General features: G+C 41.9%; 1 protein-coding gene across 1 annotated transcript; it reads right to left on the bottom strand.

The window, feature by feature from the left end:
* Positions 1-14,484: 14,484 nt before the first annotated feature.
* On the bottom strand, positions 14,485-16,341 carry LOC131638835 (uncharacterized). The gene is made up of 2 exons (XM_058909382.1): positions 14,778-16,341; positions 14,485-14,681 (listed from the first exon to the last, which is right to left on the bottom strand). Exons 1-2 carry the CDS (start codon positions 16,339-16,341, stop codon positions 14,485-14,487), a joined length of 1,761 nt encoding a protein of 586 aa, XP_058765365.1.
* Positions 16,342-20,866: the final 4,525 nt, after the last annotated feature.

The following is a 20,866-nucleotide window of genomic DNA, read 5'->3' as shown; positions in this document are numbered from 1 at the left end:
TCGAGCCTTCCAAGTCGACAGTTTTTTTCAACTTGCTCACCACCGAATTCCAAGAATCACATATTCTTGGGTTAGACCTGTCGCACGCTCGCGAAAAATTAACAGAGTCGCCACCAATATATTTATCCCATAAGGGAAAGGGATATCAGAAAACCTAACAAAGGAAGGAACAGGGTCTTGTGACCAGAGGATCTAGGTACGGGAGTCGGTTACGCGAGGGGAAGGTATTAGCACCCCTCGCGCCCATCGTACTCGATGGTATCCACCTATGTTTGTTTCTATCTAAAGGGTGTGTCTATGTCTATGTCTATGTCTAAATGCGAATGAATGCAAAATGTAGGGAAAATAAAGAATTGTACTCGCACGGGCCCTACCCCGCTGCCTACGTATCCTTTTCAGGAATCAGAGTTACCGTAGCTCGGCTCACGTTTTTCTGTTTGTTTTTGTGTTTTTTAGTTGGGCGGAGTTAACGCTCGCGCTCTTGCATAAGGGACAGCCTAGGATGCAATGGAGCGGAGATAACAATGCCCTTAAGAAAAGAGGGAAGAGAGAGAGAATTGGTTTGTATCTTTTAAGGGTAATTCCATGATGACGAAGACCCACTACAAGGCTTCGCATCACTTCCTTACTTTGTTTTAAATCTGACCATTTATTAGTGTTTTATGTGTTTTTGATTGGTGTTTTTTATGGGGATTTTAACTTTGTGACTTAGATCATACCAAAAGGATTTTGTTTGTTTTTTGAATATTTAGAGAATGCACATCGAGGTCTACACCACAATCGATTCTCTAAATGACGGATAAGAAATACATCGAAATCTACATTCCAATCATTTCTTTCCGTTTAGTAGAAAAGAACGTACATCGGGGCCTACACCCCAATCATTTCTTTTCTACTACGTGGGGAAGAACGTACATCGGGGCCTACGCCCCTATCATTTCTTTCCCACCATATATCAGAAGTGTGACAGTATGATCTTTGTCAGGTTTTTATTAAGTATTTTAAAAGTTGAAAAGAAAGAGAATGAAGAAAGGGAACTATCCCTAAATTCTAATCTAAGTTGTCTAATTCCTATTTATGTCTAATGGAGTCTAAAAATAGGCCAAAAGATATGGCCAAAGTCAAGTAACAAAGTCACACAAAATCATATAGAAATCAACATGTAAATGATACAAAAGCAATTCAAACCTTAATGCAAAACTAAACACAAAAACTATTTTTATGACCCTTTTTGTGGAGGAAATTAAATGTCAAAATTAACCTAAAAATCTACTATTTTTTTTTATGAGTTTTATTGGTGTTAAGGGAATTCTAACTCTATACTACGCTAAGCAAATTCTAAAACATACAAGAAAGCAAGATCAATTAAAAGAAATCAAAGTCTAATTAAAAGTCAAGAATTAAAATCTACCAAGAAACCAAAATCCAATTCTATACATGTCAATTGAGCTCGTACAACAAGAATCGAGATTAAATTCTAATCCTAAGTCAATTAACAATTCATTTACAAAAGGAATTAAGATCAAAAGGACATTTGCGCATATGGACAAAACGATTTATTAAAGCTATTACGACAACTAAAAAAAATCACAAAAATTATGGAAGTTATTCACATAGCCTAAAATATCTAAAAGCATTTTTATACATTTTATATTTGAGTTAAAAAGGATTATGAGCTAAAAATAGAAGAAAACAAAATTAAAAATAAAAACTAAAATCTAAACTGCATGGGGTGCATCAGCAATTTTATTATGAACTAAAATCTATGTTATAATGCATCTGGGCCTAATCCAGGGGGTGGAGAAAGCAAGGCGCTTGGGCCCTCATTCACAAGACTGTAGGTGCATTAGCGAAGCAAGGGTGTCAATCAAAAAACATTACAGGCCCACCACAAGTGAGGCCCAGCGATCACACCATCTACTCTATTTCCATTTTTGTTTCATTCAGCAATTAATTACATTTATTACTGACTATGGCATGTGCTTTTCATTTATGTGCTATAGTTTCATTAAAAGGTAACGTGAAATTCTTATGCACATACAAATCAATAGGTCAAGTCACCCTTTAAGTCACTAGAAGACAAACATGAATCTACACACCAATCAGAATGCTCCACCACTCATGCTAACCATGCGGATAAGACAGAAACGCCAGAGAATGGGATAGGAGCCAATAGCAAGGCTACACGTCATCGGACGGAGAAAAAAGAATAAAATAAAAAGCCGTCGCCGGAGCACCGCTCCGGTCATCTTCTACGACGTGTTTCACGGCGGAGACCAGGCGTTTTTTCCAGAATTTTAAAAAGCTCATGCCTTTCCACTCGGTTTTTTACGCTGATCATGAATCCACGATTATCTTTTGTTAATTCTTCTTCTAACGCCTAAACCGAAGGCGTTTGTAAAACCCTAAGCCACCGGAACCTTTACTAAAATGCAAACTAATGCTATCCAGAGGTTCATACTTCCATTCTTAGTTCGAACATGCTCAGAAATTTAGAGAGAACGATCTTTGATAACAGATCCAAGAATCATATCAAGTAATGAGATCTAAAAACGCATAGCCAGTTCTATATGACCTAAGATTATCATCTATGCATGCTGAGTGAGACTGTGAGGCTTACTAGTTTCGAGATATTGCAACGAGAGCGAAGCTTCACAGATCGGAGCCTTTGATGTTGTTGATGCTTGCACTATGAACCTCACGTAGATCCTTGACTGGAGAATGACATCACATTACTTTGCAGAGATGAATCTTGGAAGCGATAGAATGATGATGACAGGTCTTGAAGGTTACATAGAGTTGACGGTTATACGGAGAAGATGATGAAGATGGAAACGAAGGTCGTTGCCATGGTGGTTACAAGGTGGCGATGCCGTTCGTCATGGTTGAAGGTGGGGGATGAAGCTGAAGGTGATGGTGATGGTTTTGAGATGAAGAAGTTTGTTAGAAAGTGTAACAAACTTTCTTTCTTTTGTAGAGAGAGTGAAGAGAATCGTGAAGTGAGGGTAGAGAGAATGATGAGAGGTTTTTGAGAGAGTGAAAAGTGAGAGAGGGCTTGAGTTGTGAAGGTGTTATTCTTATATATGAGGGGTGGGCGTGTATGGTTGTTATGGTGGGAGCGTGATGTAGTCAATCTTTCCCGTAAGCTTAGTGAACGAAGGTTATGCACTTGTGGTAAGCTTCTGGTGAGCCTTTCACATGAGCAGCATGTGCATGGGATTTTATGGAAAAGACATGCGTGCCCTTGCAGTGATGGATGTTCTTCCTTTTGCCAATGCCTTGCACCAAGAACACTTCATGTAGCTCTCTTTGCACACACATAATTCTCAATGTACTTCACCGTTTGGATTAAACTTTGGCCCGATGAGAAGAGGGGATGGAGTATAGAAGGATTGGTGTTGGAAGTTTGTTAGAATGAAGGCTGGAGGTCACTCAAAATATGCAATGAAAACACCATGTCCCACCTGCTTGGCTTACACGCACCTGGCCTGGGTTGAGGCTCACGTTCTTGGCAGAAGCGAGATTGGGTCGAGGCCTGACTTTGGGGTTTCCTAACTTGTCCATCATTTGTCCAAGTGATGTAATCCATGGCTCGTTGGAAGGAGGACGTAGCAAGGGGGATTTTGATACCAAGATTATTTAAAATGGAGATTTGTGGAGAATAATAATTGGACTCAAAGCTGACCCACCACGTGTTTGTGGAAATGACACACGCGTGCCCTAGAACTTGGCTCAACTTGCCATGCAATGGTGACTTGATGAAGGCATGACTTTGAGGCTTCATAAATGGTTCAACACACACTCAATTTGCTTCATTCTTGTTTCATTGGGTAGAGGGCATAGAAAAGAGTAGATTCACACCAAAATTCCTTTCAAAGCACACTTGTATATCTCTGAAATCAATCTCAAAGTTAGCACACCACCTGTTCGATGAAACGTGTCACACTGCCCAGAATTTTGTCTTGCAATTTGACTTGTATTCCAATGAAAATGTTCAACTTTGATCTTGAATAACTTTTGATCCGATCTTCAAATGGAAAAGAGGTCAACTACAAAATTGTTCACCTCCATGATTTGAACAATATTGATGTTTGACTTTCTTTGAAATAAATCCTCTAGACACGTGTAATCCAGGCTCGAAGTTGACTGCTCATCAAGATTTAAAGTTCCAAAAATTTTTCTAAGTGTTGGGAACTTGTCTTTTTGCTATTTTGGCAACTTTTTGTCAAACTCCCAATTTTATCCATTCTTCGAATTTTCTTGCCCGATTTTCCACCAAAAGTCAACATTTGAATAATTCTTCTGATTTTGACCAAAAAGTCAACTGTTCTGATTTTTCCGACTATTGATGAAATTCCCGATTAAATCTCTTCCAGTCAACTCCAGTCAAACAAACACCTCCACAAGGTCAGCATGAGAAGTTTTCCACACATAGAAGCCATTCCTGATTAAATGTTGACCAGAAAGCTAACTGGTTGACTTTGGTCAAAGAAACCCTGATTTAAAGAACCAGACGATTTGCAAGCTTGCACTCTTCAATCAATTCCCTGACTTGAAGCAGAGAGACACCCCAATCCAGGAGGACTTTAATGAACATAGAGCCACATGATTATACCTCTGTTTTCTTATTCTCTGATCAAACTTCTTTGCAACAGAGCTTTTCTTGCTAGCCTTTGAATAGCACCAATGATATGAATGCATGAGTGTGAGTTATGACCTAAGTAATGTATGTACATGAAGGCAAAACCTAAGCCAGTTAGAAGTTATAGGTTAGGACAAATTTGGGGTATGACAGCTGCCCCTATTTAATCGTCTTATACTCGAAAATGAGATTGGCGCCAGCCCTTCGAATATTCGAGATGGAAGAAGATTAAATATCAAGACCTGAAATTTGTCCTGAAAAGATGGAGTGGTTTTTATTCCTTTATTTTTATCTCGATATCTGCTGGGGAAAGAGATTTTTTTTTTGTTTTTCTGATGGAAACATTTACAACGAGTAATTGGAAGGACGGTGATAGCTTGTAACGTAGCCAAAGTGCCAATACAAGGTTCTCAATGGAAATGATTGTTGTATGAAACTGTGATTTGAAAATACGGGTTCGACGGAATGATAGGATCTACGACCCACAAGAATGAAAAAGATGAGGATAAGGTCAACGGACCTAAGATCCATAAGAATGAAAAAGATGAGGATAAGGTCAACGGACCTACGATCCACAAGAATGCAAAGGATGAGGATAAGGTCAACGGACCTACGATCCACGAGAATGAAAAAGATGAGGATAAGGTCAACGGACCTACGATCCACAAGAATGCGAAGGATGAGGATAAGGTCAACGGACCTACGATCCACAAGAATGAAAAGGATGAGGATAAGGTCAACGGACCTACGATCCATAAGAATGCAAAGGATGAGGATAAGGTCAACGGACCTACGATCCATAAGAATGCAAAGGATGAGGATAAGGTCAACGGACCTACGATCCACGAGAATGAAAAAGATGAGGATAAGGTCAACGGACCTACGATCCACAAGAATGCAAAGGATGAGGATAAGGTCAACGGACCTACGATCCACAAGAATGAAAAAGATGAGGATAAGGTCAACGGACCTACGATCCACAAGAATGCAAAGGATGAGGATAAGGTCAACGGACCTACGATCCACGAGAATGAAAAAGATGAGGATAAGGTCAACGGACCTACGATCCACAAGAATGAAAAGAATGAGGGTAAACAACGAGGCCGGAGCACGAGAAGATTATTGAAAACACTTAGGCTGGGGATTGAGAAAACCAAGTATCGGCACCGTGGGTGGAGGAGATTTGCAATGGAGTAGCAGATATCAATTGGAGTTTGTAAGGACAATCTTTTTGTGGGGATGTATCATTGTCTTGATTGAGGGATGATTTGCATTATCTGGCTTAGGCTTCGTATGCATGTTTGACTTTTTCTATGGCGTAATGTTCTGCTTTTGACGGATATGCTACGCTTTTGAGGATGCAATGTCATATGCAATGGAAACTATATGCAGAGCGCCAAATAAAGGCATCGGTGTGATAGGGGAGCAAGACCATTGGGGTCCGTTGCTTATTCTCTTGAGACGCCATTGTAGATGGGCGTTTGGCAACCTCATAGTGCCAAAGACTATTGGGAACTGTGTTGAGGGTTAGAGCATAGCCCTGCTGGGGAGGAAGTGACTTCGCCCGACTTTCCTTACATCCTATGCTGCTTGGGGAGTCATGAGTTTTGAGAGACCACTCTTCGTCTGCCATATGGGAGAGGGATACGGACCTTTTCATGTGCTCCATGCTTACCCGTACTGATGAGTTATACTCTGGAACTTTCATGCGGGATGATGATGACCTCTGTGACATATCATGAGCCAAGATGACGGCTAGAACCTGCAACCTGCACAGAAAACAACGTTTGGATGCAAATGGTGCCCCTTAGAGCACTTTTATGTTTATGTAACATCATGTTTCGTTTTGATTTTGTGATTATTGCCCCCATGCTTTCAATGCAATGTTTAATAACGAATTAAATCATACCTCGCATGTGCAAAAATGAAAAGAAAGAAAGAAAGCTTTTGCATCGAAAGATCATTTTATTGATGGAATGCCTGTGAATAGGCTTCTGTACAAGGAAGCAACTCCTAAATGAGGTAGTTGCGAAAAAGAAAATTAAAAATGCAAAGAGCAAAATGGCAAAGAAAAATGCTCGGATTTCCATTAAAACTGATATTGCTACAGTTCCCATATCCTCGATCCTCTCAATGCTTTGCTTCAGAAGGGTAATGGTTGGATTGATCCATCCGTTCTGTCAAGGGCGTATAGTGGTCTTTGTGAAAGATATTCAGACTGCAGCCTCTCGCTTTTGATCCCTAACTTTTGCCTGGATCGCCCTTTCGGGTTTTCAATCCAGCGGGATGCCCCTTTTTGCCTAAGTCGCCCTTTCGGGTTTTCAACTTAGCGGGTTATTCGTTTTCTTTCTTTTTTTTTGTTTTATCCCTAATTTTTGCCCAAACCCTTTTGGTTTGCCGGGATGCCCTTATTTTTTCCTAGGTACGTCGACCTAGCGGGTCTTTTATGCGTAGTATTTTTTGACTGAGTCTGAATTGACTGGAAGCGGAACGTCTTCCCCATCCATCTTTGTCAGGATTAAAGCACCACCTGAAAATGCTTTCTTCACAATGTATGGTCCCTCATAGTTGGGAGTCCATTTGCCCCTTGGATCGGTATGAATTGGCAAGATCTTCCTTACGACTAGGTCTCCTGTGTGGAATTATCGAGGCCGAATTTTCTTGTCATACGCTTTCTTGATCCTTTTTTGGTACAACTGGCCATGGCAGATAGCAGATAAGCATTTCTCCTCAATTAGATTGAGATGATCAAGCCTCGTTTGAACCCATTCTGTTTCATCGAGTTTGGCGTCCATCAAGACTCTCAACGAAGGAATTTCCACTTCGACAGGTAGTACGGCCTCCATACCGTAGACAAGAGAGAAGGGGGTTGCCCCAGTTGAAGTACGAACCGAAGTTCTATAGCCATGCAAAGCAAATGGCAACATCTCATGCCAATCTTTATACGTTCTAACCATTTTCTGGACAATCTTCTTTATATTCTTTTTAGCAGCTTCGACTGCGCCATTCATCTTTGGCCGATAGGGTGATGAATTGTGATGTTCAATCTTGAACTCTTCACACAACTCTGCCATCATCTTATTATTAAGATTGGACCCATTATCAGTGATGATCTTGTTTGGAACCCCATATCGGCATATAATCTCTTTCTTGATGAAGCGAGTAACGACTTGCTTGGTCACGTTCTTGTAAGAAGCAGCTTCAACCCATTTGGTGAAGTAGTCGATAGCAACAAGAATAAATCGGTGTCCATTCGAAGCTTGCGGCTCTATCCGTCCGATCATGTCTATGCCCCACATAGCAAAGGGCCAAGGCGACGTCAGGACATTCAGAGGAGTTGGAGGGACATGAATTCTGTCAGCATACACTTGACATTTGTGACATTTCTTCACATACACATAACAATCACTTTCAATCGTCATCCAATAATATCCTGCTCGCAAGATCTTTTTGGCCATGGAATGTCCACTGGAATGAGTTCCAAAAGATCCTTCATGAATTTCCCGCATGATCAATTCTGCTTCGTGTCTATCCATGCATCTGAGCAAAACTGAATCATAGTTTCTTTTGTACAGGACGTCTCCTGACAAGAAGAATTTGGATGCTAGCCTTCGAAGCGTTCGCTTATCACCAATCGTAGCATCTTCGGGATACTCTCGCTTCTCCACATACCTCTTGATGTCGTAATACCATGGCTTTTCATCATACACGTCTTCAGTAGTGAGGCAGTGGGCAGGGAATGCATGTGCAGGTTCTTTGTAACGGAGGATCGTTATGTCCGGCATTTCTTTAGGGGAGCTAACTCTGAACATAGCCGCCAAAGTAGCCAAAGCATCTGCCAATTGATTTTCCTCTCGGGGGATGTGATTGAAAGTGATTTCCTCGAAAGCGGGCAACAACTCCAAGATATAGTCCCTATAAGGAACTAAATTGGGGTGTCGTGTTTCCCAATCACCTCTTACTTGATGTATAACCAGGGCAGAATCCCCATAAACCTCAAGGATCTTGATTCTCATATCAATGGCTGCTTCGAGACCCATTATGCAAGCTTCGTATTCTGCGACATTGTTTGTGCAATCAAAGCATATTCTAGCTGTGAAAGGGATTTGAGTTTGACGGGGAGAAGTCAAAACTGCCCCAATACCATGGCCCATAGCATTTGATGCACCATCGAACGTGAGAGTCCATCGCTCTCCTGGTTCGGGTCCTTCATTATCATCTAGTTTCATGATATCTTCATCAGGAAAGTCAAACATCATTGAATGATACTCTTCTAATGGTTGATGAGCAAGATGATCCGCAAGGACACTTCCTTTGATGGCCTTCTGCGTGACATACTGAATGTCGTATTCTGATAAAAGCATTTGCCATCGGGCTAGTCTTCCTGTAAGAGCCGGTTTTTCAAAGATGTATTTTATCGGGTCCATTTTGGAGATCAATAGAGTGGTGTGAGTCAACATATACTGCCTCAGTCGGCGAGCAGCCCATACCAAAGCACAGCAAGTTTTCTCGAGTAGTGAGTAGCGGGATTCACAATCGGTAAACTTTTTGCTCAGGTAATAAATGGCGCACTCTTTTCGACCAGACTCGTCATGTTGGCCCAGCACACACCCCATAGATCCTTCGAGCACAGTTAAGTACATAAGAAGCGGCCTCCCAGGGACCGGAGGCATGAGAATTGGCGGCTCTTGGAGATACTGTTTGATTTTTTCAAAGGCCTCTTGACAATGACCATCCCAACGGATATCTTGATTTTTGCGCAGCAGTTTGAAGATGGGTTCACAAGTGTCAGTGAGATGAGAAATGAACCTGGCTATGTAATTCAATCTCCCAAGGAACCCTCGAACTTCTTTTTCATTCTTCGGTGCTGGCATGTTCTGTATTGCTCTTACTTTATCAGGGTCGACCTCAATCCCTCGTTGGCTCACAATGAATCCAAGTAACTTTCCAGATCGCACTCCAAAAGTGCACTTGTTTGGATTAAGCCTCAACTTGAATTTTCGCAGACGAGCAAACAGTTTCTCAAGATATACCAAGTGTTCCTCTTCAGTTTGGGATTTTGCAATCATATCATCGACGTACACCTCAATCTCTTTATGGATCATGTCATGGAAGAGAGTCACCATTGCTCGTTGATATGTTGCACCAGCATTCTTAAGACCAAAAGGCATCACCTTATAACAATACGTACCCCACGGAGTCGTAAAAGTAGTCTTGGTCATATCTTCAGGAGCCATCTTTATTTGATTATAGCCAGAAAAACCATCCATGAAAGAAAGCACCGAATACTGAGCAGTGTTGTCGACTAGCACATCAATATGAGGCAAAGGGAAATCATCCTTTGGACTTTCCCTATTTAAATCTCGGTAGTCAACACACATGCGTACCTTTCCGTCCTTCTTAGGAACGGGTACGATGTTTGCAATCCAAGGAGGATATTCACATACAGATAGGAAACCAGCCTTCAACTGTTTTTCAACTTCTTCCTTGATTTTCAAAGCCATATCAGGTCGAGTTCTTCGTGGTTTTTGCTTTACAGGCGGACATTCTGGTTTGAGAGGTAGCATGTGCATAACTATATCCGTGTCTAAACCAGGCATGTCTTCATATGACCAGGCGAAGATATCAACATACTCTCGAAGCAGCTCAATCAACCTTCTCTTTACATCACTTTGCAAAGCGGCACCTATCTTGACCTCTCTCTTTGCTTCTTCTGTACCGAGGTTGATGATTTCTATGGCTTCTTGATGTGGCTGAATAGATTTCTCCTCTTGTCTCAAAAGTCTTGCCAATTCCTCAGGGACTTCACAATCCTCCCCACTATCCTCATCAGCTTGGTCAATTGGATTCTCAAGGATATTAAGACGTGGAACTGTAACATTATCATTTTTGATGGAATTCGAGCCGGATCTGCACGATGAATGATTTATGCCTTAGAATGCAACACATAAAAAGAAAAAAAAGAAAAGCTTTGCCATTTTTGAAAAAGTTTTTAAAGTAAAAAACAAAAATGAAAGAAATGGAACAGTAATTGCATGCGAAGATGTGATTTTCATTCAATATTAAACAAATTGAAACAACATGGGGGCCCTTCTTTATACAAGTGGTCAAAATGCTTAGGGCGAAGCATATGACTTATCGAAACAAGAAAATTACATCTCCATAAAAGTGACTCTGGGGATGTCCAAGATAGTCCAATTGTTGAGTTCCTGTCCAGGCGCAGCATGGCAAATGAATCTGGAGAGATCTTCTTCGTCATCATCATCCACGGCGAGAACCTGACTTCCAGAGCTGGTGCTTGCACTGACGAACACTTGAGAAATGGGGGGAATCACCTTCTTTCCAGGAATTATGCTGAGCTGAGTAGACGAAGATGGTTGATACCCAAGGCCATACTTCTCTCGCTTCTCATGGACATCAATCAGCTTGCCCCAGGCACTATGGGGAGTACCAGCTTCTAAGAAGGCCTTAGCATCATTTAAAGACGAGAGGGGTGCTCCGAGTTCCTTCTTATTCTCAGTCACGGGGAGTTTATCAACTGACACAATCTCTAAGGCTTGAAAAGGTGTCTCTTGTATCTCTTCCTCCACTTCAACATAACGGTATGATGCCAGATTATTGACTATCAAATCCTCTTCACCAGTGATCACAACAATCTTGTCGTTCACAACAAATTTCAAGCACTGATGGAGAGTAGATGTCACAGCTCCAGCAGCATGAATCCAAGGACGACCCAAGAGGCAAGTGTACGAAGGGTTTATATCCATAACGTAGAAGGCAATGTAGAACATGTGAGGACCAATCAAGACTGGCAGATCAATTTCTCCTTCTACGGACCTTCTAGAACCATCAAATGCTCTAACATTCATAGTGCATGGTCTCATCATAATCCCATCCATACTCAGCTTAAACAAAGTGGCCTTGGGCATCACGTTAAGAGAAGAACCTGTATCAATCAGAACTCGAGACAACACAGCATCCAAACACTTGACGGAGATATGCAATGCTTTGTTGTATGCTCTACCCTCGGGTGGAAGTTCCTCATCACAAAAACCCAAACAGTTACCAGCAGCAATGTTGGTCACAACCCCTTCAAATTGAGGCACAGTAATGTCTTGAGTCACATGAGCGGAAGCCAGAACTTTCATTAGAGCATTACGATGAGCTTCCGAGTGCACCAAAAGGGACAAGATAGAGATCTTAGCTTGAGTTTGATCGAGTTGATCAATCACTTTGTAATCACTTTTCTTAATGATCCTCAAGAGTTGCTCGACATCTTGTGCATTACGTGTTACAGGAGGGTCGATAGCAACTTGCTTCCCCTTTGCTTGCGCACTAGCATCCTTGTTGGTTTCTTTAGGAAGTGGAAGAGGGGCAGCAAAGATCCGACCACTACGGGTAATGCCACTAGTGCCAGTAATATTGGTGATGCTCGAATTACCCACTGGAGGACAATCATATTTCTTTCCTCGGATATACACAGCATTATAACTCCAAGGAACAGCCTTGGAATTACTCACAGGAGAGGGAACGAGAGATGAGGTTGAAGGGGTCAGAGGGGCATCTGGAACCTGAATAACCAACGGAGTTCTCGGAGCCTGAATGGCCAAGGGAGTACTCGGAGCCTGAATGACCAAGGGAGTACTTGGAGTATGGATGATCAAAGGAGTACTTTGGGCTTTCGTCGTATCAGCAGGAGAATAAGGGATCTCTAGAATAGCCACTTCGTCATCAGGAATAATTTTTTCCACTCTAAGGACACCTTCATCCATTACTTTCTGGATTTCTTCTTTCAACCTAGTGCATTCCTCAGGGTTGGAAGAACATTGCAAACAGTAGTCATGTAGTTCACACAAAACCTTTTGTTGCATAAGATACTCTCTGACAACTGCTAGCGGCATCCTAACCTCATTAACATCATTTACCAGGATCTGATCATCACATAACTCAATAGCATTGGTCGCACCAGCATGAGGAGGCATAGGATTATTCTGCACATTAGGACCAGTAGGAGTGAACGAGATGAGCTTGTCATCGAGAAGATCCTGGACTTTGTATTTTAACGCTTTACACTTTTCGATCGTATGGCCTGGAGCGCCTGAGTGGAATTCACAACGAGCATTAGCATCATATCCTGGAGGAAGAGGACTAGGCGGAGGGCCCATTTCACGGAGTTGCACCAACTGACCAGCAAGTAATTGGGGAAGGAGTTGGGCATATGGCATCGGAATCGGATCTATACGCCTATCAGGGTACCTCTGCCTTTGTGGAGCTCTTTGACCTTGAGGCCTAGGATTCTGTTGACGATTCTGAGGAGCAGCAACTTGTTGTTGTGGTACGAAAGGCTGTTGGGGTGTCATCCATGGTTGTGGAAATGCAGCAGCGTATGCCTGAGGGGCATACGGATTGGGAACAGCATATGGCATCGGGTAGTAAGGAGGTGGAACAGCAGAGTATACTGGAGTTCGACCTTGGTCAACTGAAGCAGTACTGGTTTCACCTTCTTTCTTCTTCATAAACCCAGAATACGGCTTCTTACCATTACTACTTGAGTTGCCAGGACTAGTAACACCCTGAATGGTACCAGCTTTTACACAGTTCTCAACCCGTTCACCAATGATGACCACATCTGAGAAGGATGGAGAAGTATTACTAACCATGTGCTGAAGGTACGGCCCTTTCAGAGTACCCATAAATAGATCAATCAATTCTCGGTCGAGAAGAGGAGGTTGAACTCGAGCAGCAAGTTCACGCCACCTCTGGGCGTATTCTTTGAAAGATTCTTCAGACTTTTGTGACATATTTTGCAATTGAGCGCGGCTAGGAGCCATAGCAGTATTGTAGTGGTATTGTTTCAAGAAGGCATCAACAAGTCCTCCCCAAGTACTGACATTGGCCCTCTCAAGTTTCATATACCACTCCAACGGGGCTCCTGTGAGACTGTCCTGGAAGAAATGCATAAGCAGAGGTTCGTTCTCGGCGTGAGCGGCCATCTTACGACAGTAAGAACGAATGTGAGTTTCTAGGCAAGTAACTCCCTTGTACTTATCAAAATCTGGCACCTTGAACTTCGGTGGAATAACAATTCCAGGTACCAAGCTCAAAGCAGCAGTGTCGAAACTCGAAGTTTTAGCAACCTCAACGGCCTTAAGGCGTTCTTCGAGAGCTTGGTACATCTTAGCAGTCTCGGTCAACTCAGCAGTAAGATCATGTTCAAGATCAATAACCTCATGGTGGTCATCCACTACCTTTGCTATACCCTCAACAGGAATCTCCTTAGTTTTTACTCCCCCATCAGCAGAGTTAGTAGGAGTATCCTTGATCAATCCAGCAACGCTCTTTCTGAGCTCTTCTTGTCCTTGGACAACGACATGGAGAGTCTCCATAAGTTGGGTCATTCTTTCCCCCATAATATCCATATCCCTACGGAGGGCAGCTTGATTCTGTTCAAACTGATCCATGATTCTCTCGTTGCTCCTGGTGCGGTAAGGATGTAAGAAAGTCAGCTTCGTCGTCGGAAAAGAAATCTGTTCTGTAAGGGACCCCAATTAGTGTCTTGTATAATAACCTGAAAAATGCAATGTGACAATGTGAATGTATGTGTGCATGTGTGCATATGATGTGTTGTGTCATCTTCAGGGTATCCAAAATCGAATTGATGGTCAAGAACAAATAACAACGTGATGAGAGAGATATCAAGTGAAAACGGAAAGCAATTCATTTCATTCATAATAGCTCCCTAAGGCGAGTAGGTTCATACACAAATAACAATGTTTCAATATAAAGAACATTAGAGACCCCATCCAACAAATCTGGTGGTGATCTACAAACAAATTCAATTATCACTTCATCTCAATGTAGAACAAAGGTCCTCCTTGTCTGAAATGGGCGTCACTCCACTTCTTTGTTTCGTCAAACAGCTTCTTAGTCGCCTCCCGATCTCTTCCTTTGACAAGGCTTTGGATCACTTCATCCTTTCGGAATAACTGCGTGTCTAGATTCTTGCAGCAATCCCTAAGTTCGTCACACCCTTTGCATTCTGGGATATAGGTCTTCTCAAGTGCATTTGCTTCACTCATCATTTGATCTCTGAGCTTGACATTCTCTTCAGCTAGTCGGGCGGTGCGGAGGTGACTTCCTTTCAGTTGGGTCTCAACTGCTATTCTCTGAGTGGTCTCCTCTTCCAGTTTCTTCTTCATGGTCCTCAACTCATATTTGGTTTCTTTCTCCAGTCGGAGCTTGTGGGCTTTCAGGTCTTCTTGGTACTCTCGTCTGAGCTTCTCTTTTTCTTCCTTTATAGTCTTTTCTATAACCTTTTGAGGGTCTTCAGTAGGAGCAACAACAGCTTTTCCGTCCTTTTCAGTTCTAACCCTCTTCCTGGCTTGAGAAGACTCTCCTTTGAGAGTTTTAAGTTCACGGGCCAGTTCATTCTTTGTCTGCTTAAGGAAATAGCGCTTCAAATCCATATCTCTATCTTTCTCTTTCAGTCTCAAATTGGCGACGCGGACCTGGTCAAAACGTTCCCTTGATACCATAGTTTCTGATATCTTCGGAGGTTGTGCATACAAGAGAGGAACCTCCGGGAATGGTAACAAAAGTGTCTTGACTCTCTCCTTAACCCAATCGGTGTAGGGCTCCATAGCAATGGCATTCTTGGCTCCCAGAGTGGATCTCTCACCTATATGAATGTTATTCCAGGCCTTCCTGATTTCCTCAAGCGCTACAGGGTCAGTTCCCTTTTCAAAGTACACGGATTGGTGAATCTCCCTATCCGAAGGCCCACTCTTCATGGTATAGCCCAACTGACGAAGAGCAAGAACTGGGTTGTAGTTAATACATCCTCTTGTCCCAATGAGCGGGACGTTACCAAAGTTTCCGCACCTAATAATGACTTCAGATATGCCTGTTCGGAGTTGATACCATACGATGTCATTTGCAGTAAGTCCCATGATTCTCTGAGACCATTTCTGAGTAGAGGTAACAAACGGACCACTAGCAGGCAAGTGAGATTTGAACCAGTTATACAACAGCGGCAAGCAACCTCGAATAGCCCCCCTTTTACCATGCCGAGAGTGAATGGAATAATATGTGTCAGCCAATAGGGTGGGGATTGGATTCTTGTCCATAAAAAGACATATAGCAGCCAAATCAACGAACTTGTGAATGTTGGGAAACATCACAATTCCATAGATCAGAGCGGCCAAAATAGCATTGAAAGCCCCCCATATTCCTTTGTCAGCAAATTCTTGAGCTTTTTCAACCAAGAAACTCATGTAGAAGCCATGAGTATCACCATTCTTCTTCCAGTTATCATGAACATCTCCCAAGCTCAAATAAAGAGCGTTGGCAATGTAATCCAACCTAGGTTTCTCCGGGACACAAACAAAAGGCACTCTGTGTTGAATCTTGATGTTGAGGAGGTAAGAGTACTCTTCGAGAGTGGGAGCTAGCTGATAATCTGAAAATGTGAAACAACGGATATCTGGGTCGTAGAACTGAAGAAGAGTAGATAAGGCCCATTCGTCGACACGCGAGTACAGAAGAGATAATATGTTGCCATAGTTGTCACTGAACACTGTTTCATTATGACCAGTGACCAATTCACCCAATTGTCCCAACTGAACCATACCCTCGCGATGGAAAGTATAAGTGTGTGTGCGCCTTGTAACTCCTTGGTTGACTGTCACATTGTTATCCATTCTTGACGGAGGTTGATATTTTGGGGTACCCTGAAAAATGACATGCAAATGAGAATTAACTTTTTTCTTTTCTTTCTTTTTTTTTTTTGAAATTTAAACATGCTATGATGAAAATGATGCAGATTGGGTCCCCACGACATGGAGGGACCAAGGCAATAATTCTGAGCAAGAAGATATCATAGGATCAAAGGTCCGGCATAGATCAGAGAACCAGAAGAACCATAATCATCAATAGAACCAAATAGTCAACAAGAGAACCAAATAGTCACCAACGGAACCAAATAGTCACCAACGGTACCTGTCATGTATATCCCTCCCCACTCACGGGTGTAGTCTAGGTCAGGGTAGGTCAAAATGGCAACCAGCGTTATCAGTCCTCCTGAGGCACCAATGTTGTTGCATCTACATGCCAACAATGATACCCCATTTGGACCTCGACTGGGCGTGGGTCTCATGATCGCACTAGACAAGACCTGACATCTCATCGGCGTCATGACTATCCACTCTATCCTAGGTATCCTATGTGTCAACTCTGGCCTGGGTATTGGGCTTTTTACCTCATAGAAACAATCCCACCCAACCTGCAAACAGTGAAAATATGTGGCCTCCACGGAGACCCATAATATAGTCCAGATGCATGCGGAAAATAAATATGATATGCGAGCGGGAAAGTAAACAGGACATGCGAAACATAAAATAAATACATAAAATAAATAAAGGCACGTATAGACAAAACATAGCACACCCAGTAAATAAACAAACAAACGGATAGGCTAGGATCGACTCACTAAGGATGGACCAGCAACAGGTCTAGCAACATCCCCAGCAGAGTCGCCAGCTGTCGCACGCTCGCGAAAAATGAACAGAGTCGCCACCAATATATTTATCCCATAAGGGAAAGGGATATCAGAAAACCTAACAAAGGAAGGAACAGGGTCTTGCGACCAGAGGATCTAGGTACGGGAGTCGGTTACGCGAGGGGAAGGTATTAGCACCCCTCGCGCCCATCGTACTCGATGGTATCCACCTATGTTTGTTTCTATCTAAAGGGTGTGTCTATGTCTATGTCTATGTCTAAATGCGAATGAATGCAAAATGTAGGGAAAATAAAGAATTGTACTCGCACGGGCCCTACCCCGCTGCCTACGTATCCTTTTCAGGAATCAGAGTTACCGTAGCTCGGCTCACGTTTTTCTGTTTGTTTTTGTGTTTTTTAGTTGGGCGGAGTTAACGCTCGCGCTCTTGCATAAGGGACAGCCTAGGATGCAATGGAGCGGAGATAACAATGCCCTTAAGAAAAGAGGGAAGAGAGAGAGAATTGGTTTGTATCTTTTAAGGGTAATTCCATGATGACGAAGACCCACTACAAGGCTTCGCATCACTTCCTTACTTTGTTTTAAATCTGACCATTTATTAGTGTTTTATGTGTTTTTGATTGGTGTTTTTTATGGGGATTTTAACTTTGTGACTTAGATCATACCAAAAGGATTTTGTTTGTTTTTTGAATATTTAGAGAATGCACATCGAGGTCTACACCACAATCGATTCTCTAAATGACGGATAAGAAATACATCGAAATCTACATTCCAATCATTTCTTTCCGTTTAGTAGAAAAGAACGTACATCGGGGCCTACACCCCAATCATTTCTTTTCTACTACGTGGGGAAGAACGTACATCGGGGCCTACGCCCCAATCATTTCTTTCCCACCATATATCAGAAGTGTGACAGTATGATCTTTGTCAGGTTTTTATTAAGTATTTTAAAAGTTGAAAAGAAAGAGAATGAAGAAAGGGAACTATCCCTAAATTCTAATCTAAGTTGTCTAATTCCTATTTATGTCTAATGGAGTCTAAAAATAGGCCAAAAGATATGGCCAAAGTCAAGTAACAAAGTCACACAAAATCATATAGAAATCAACATGTAAATGATACAAAAGCAATTCAAACCTTAATGCAAAACTAAACACAAAAACTATTTTTATGACCCTTTTTGTGGAGGAAATTAAATGTCAAAATTAACCTAAAAATCTACTATTTTTTTTATGAGTTTTATTGGTGTTAAGGGAATTCTAACTCTATACTACGCTAAGCAAATTCTAAAACATACAAGAAAGCAAGATCAATTAAAAGAAATCAAAGTCTAATTAAAAGTCAAGAATTAAAATCTACCAAGAAACCAAAATCCAATTCTATACATGTCAATTGAGCTCGTACAACAAGAATCGAGATTAAATTCTAATCCTAAGTCAATTAACAATTCATTTACAAAAGGAATTAAGATCAAAAGGACATTTGCGCATATGGACAAAACGATTTATTAAAGCTATTACGACAACTAAAAAAAATCACAAAAATTATGGAAGTTATTCACATAGCCTAAAATATCTAAAAGCATTTTTATACATTTTATATTTGAGTTAAAAAGGATTATGAGCTAAAAATAGAAGAAAACAAAATTAAAAATAAAAACTAAAATCTAAACTGCATGGGGTGCATCAGCAATTTTATTATGAACTAAAATCTATGTTATAATGCATCTGGGCCTAATCCAGGGGGTGGAGAAAGCAAGGCGCTTGGGCCCTCATTCACAAGACTGTAGGTGCATTAGCGAAGCAAGGGTGTCAATCAAAAAACATTACAGGCCCACCACAAGTGAGGCCCAGCGATCACACCATCTACTCTATTTCCATTTTTGTTTCATTCAGCAATTAATTACATTTATTACTGACTATGGCATGTGCTTTTCATTTATGTGCTATAGTTTCATTAAAAGGTAACGTGAAATTCTTATGCACATACAAATCAATAGGTCAAGTCACCCTTTAAGTCACTAGAAGACAAACATGAATCTACACACCAATCAGAATGCTCCACCACTCATGCTAACCATGCGGATAAGACAGAAACGCCAGAGAATGGGATAGGAGCCAATAGCAAGGCTACACGTCATCGGACGGAGAAAAAAGAATAAAATAAAAAGCCGTCGCCGGAGCACCGCTCCGGTCATCTTCTACGACGTGTTTCACGGCGGAGACCAGGCGTTTTTTCCAGAATTTTAAAAAGCTCATGCCTTTCCACTCGGTTTTTTACGCTGATCATGAATCCACGATTATCTTTTGTTAATTCTTCTTCTAACGCCTAAACCGAAGGCGTTTGTAAAACCCTAAGCCACCGGAACCTTTACTAAAATGCAAACTAATGCTATCCAGAGGTTCATACTTCCATTCTTAGTTCGAACATGCTCAGAAATTTAGAGAGAACGATCTTTGATAACAGATCCAAGAATCATATCAAGTAATGAGATCTAAAAACGCATAGCCAGTTCTATATGACCTAAGATTATCATCTATGCATGCTGAGTGAGACTGTGAGGCTTACTAGTTTCGAGATATTGCAACGAGAGCGAAGCTTCACAGATCGGAGCCTTTGATGTTGTTGATGCTTGCACTATGAACCTTACGTAGATCCTTGACTGGAGAATGACATCACATTACTTTGCAGAGATGAATCTTGGAAGCGATAGAATGATGATGACAGGTCTTGAAGGTTACGTAGAGTTGACGGTTATACGGAGAAGATGATGAAGATGGAAACGAAGGTCGTTGCCATGGTGGTTACAAGGTGGCGATGCCGTTCGTCATGGTTGAAGGTGGGGGATGAAGCTGAAGGTGATGGTGATGGTTTTGAGATGAAGAAGTTTGTTAGAAAGTGTAACAAACTTTCTTTCTTTTGTAGAGAGAGTGAAGAGAATCGTGAAGTGAGGGTAGAGAGAATGATGAGAGGTTTTTGAGAGAGTGAAAAGTGAGAGAGGGCTTGAGTTGTGAAGGTGTTATTCTTATATATGAGGGGTGGGCGTGTATGGTTGTTATGGTGGGAGCGTGATGTAGTCAATCTTTCCCGTAAGCTTAGTGAACGAAGGTTATGCACTTGTGGTAAGCTTCTGGTGAGCCTTTCACATGAGCAGCATGTGCATGGGATTTTATGGAAAAGACATGCGTGCCCTTGCAGTGATGGATGTTCTTCCTTTTGCCAATGCCTTGCACCAAGAACACTTCATGTAGCTCTCTTTGCACACACATAATTCTCAATGTACTTCACCGTTTGGATTAAACTTTGGCCCGATGAGAAGAGGGGATGGAGTATAGAAGGATTGGTGTTGGAAGTTTGTTAGAATGAAGGCTGGAGGTCACTCAAAATATGCAATGAAAACACCATGTCCCACCTGCTTGGCTTACACGCACCTGGCCTGGGTTGAGGCTCACGTTCTTGGCAGAAGCGAGATTGGGTCGAGGCCTGACTTTGGGGTTTCCTAACTTGTCCATCATTTGTCCAAGTGATGTAATCCATGGCTCGTTGGAAGGAGGACGTAGCAAGGGGGATTTTGATACCAAGATTATTTAAAATGGAGATTTGTGGAGAATAATAATTGGACTCAAAGCTGACCCACCACGTGTTTGTGGAAATGACACACGCGTGCCCTAGAACTTGGCTCAACTTGCCATGCAATGGTGGCTTGATGAAGG

This window comes from Vicia villosa, unplaced genomic scaffold (assembly GCF_029867415.1).
Source record: "Vicia villosa cultivar HV-30 ecotype Madison, WI unplaced genomic scaffold, Vvil1.0 ctg.002444F_1_1, whole genome shotgun sequence".
Taxonomy (NCBI): domain Eukaryota; kingdom Viridiplantae; phylum Streptophyta; class Magnoliopsida; order Fabales; family Fabaceae; genus Vicia; species Vicia villosa.
The sequence above is the reverse complement of the archived record's forward strand: the minus strand, read 5'-3'. Positions and strand labels throughout refer to the sequence as shown.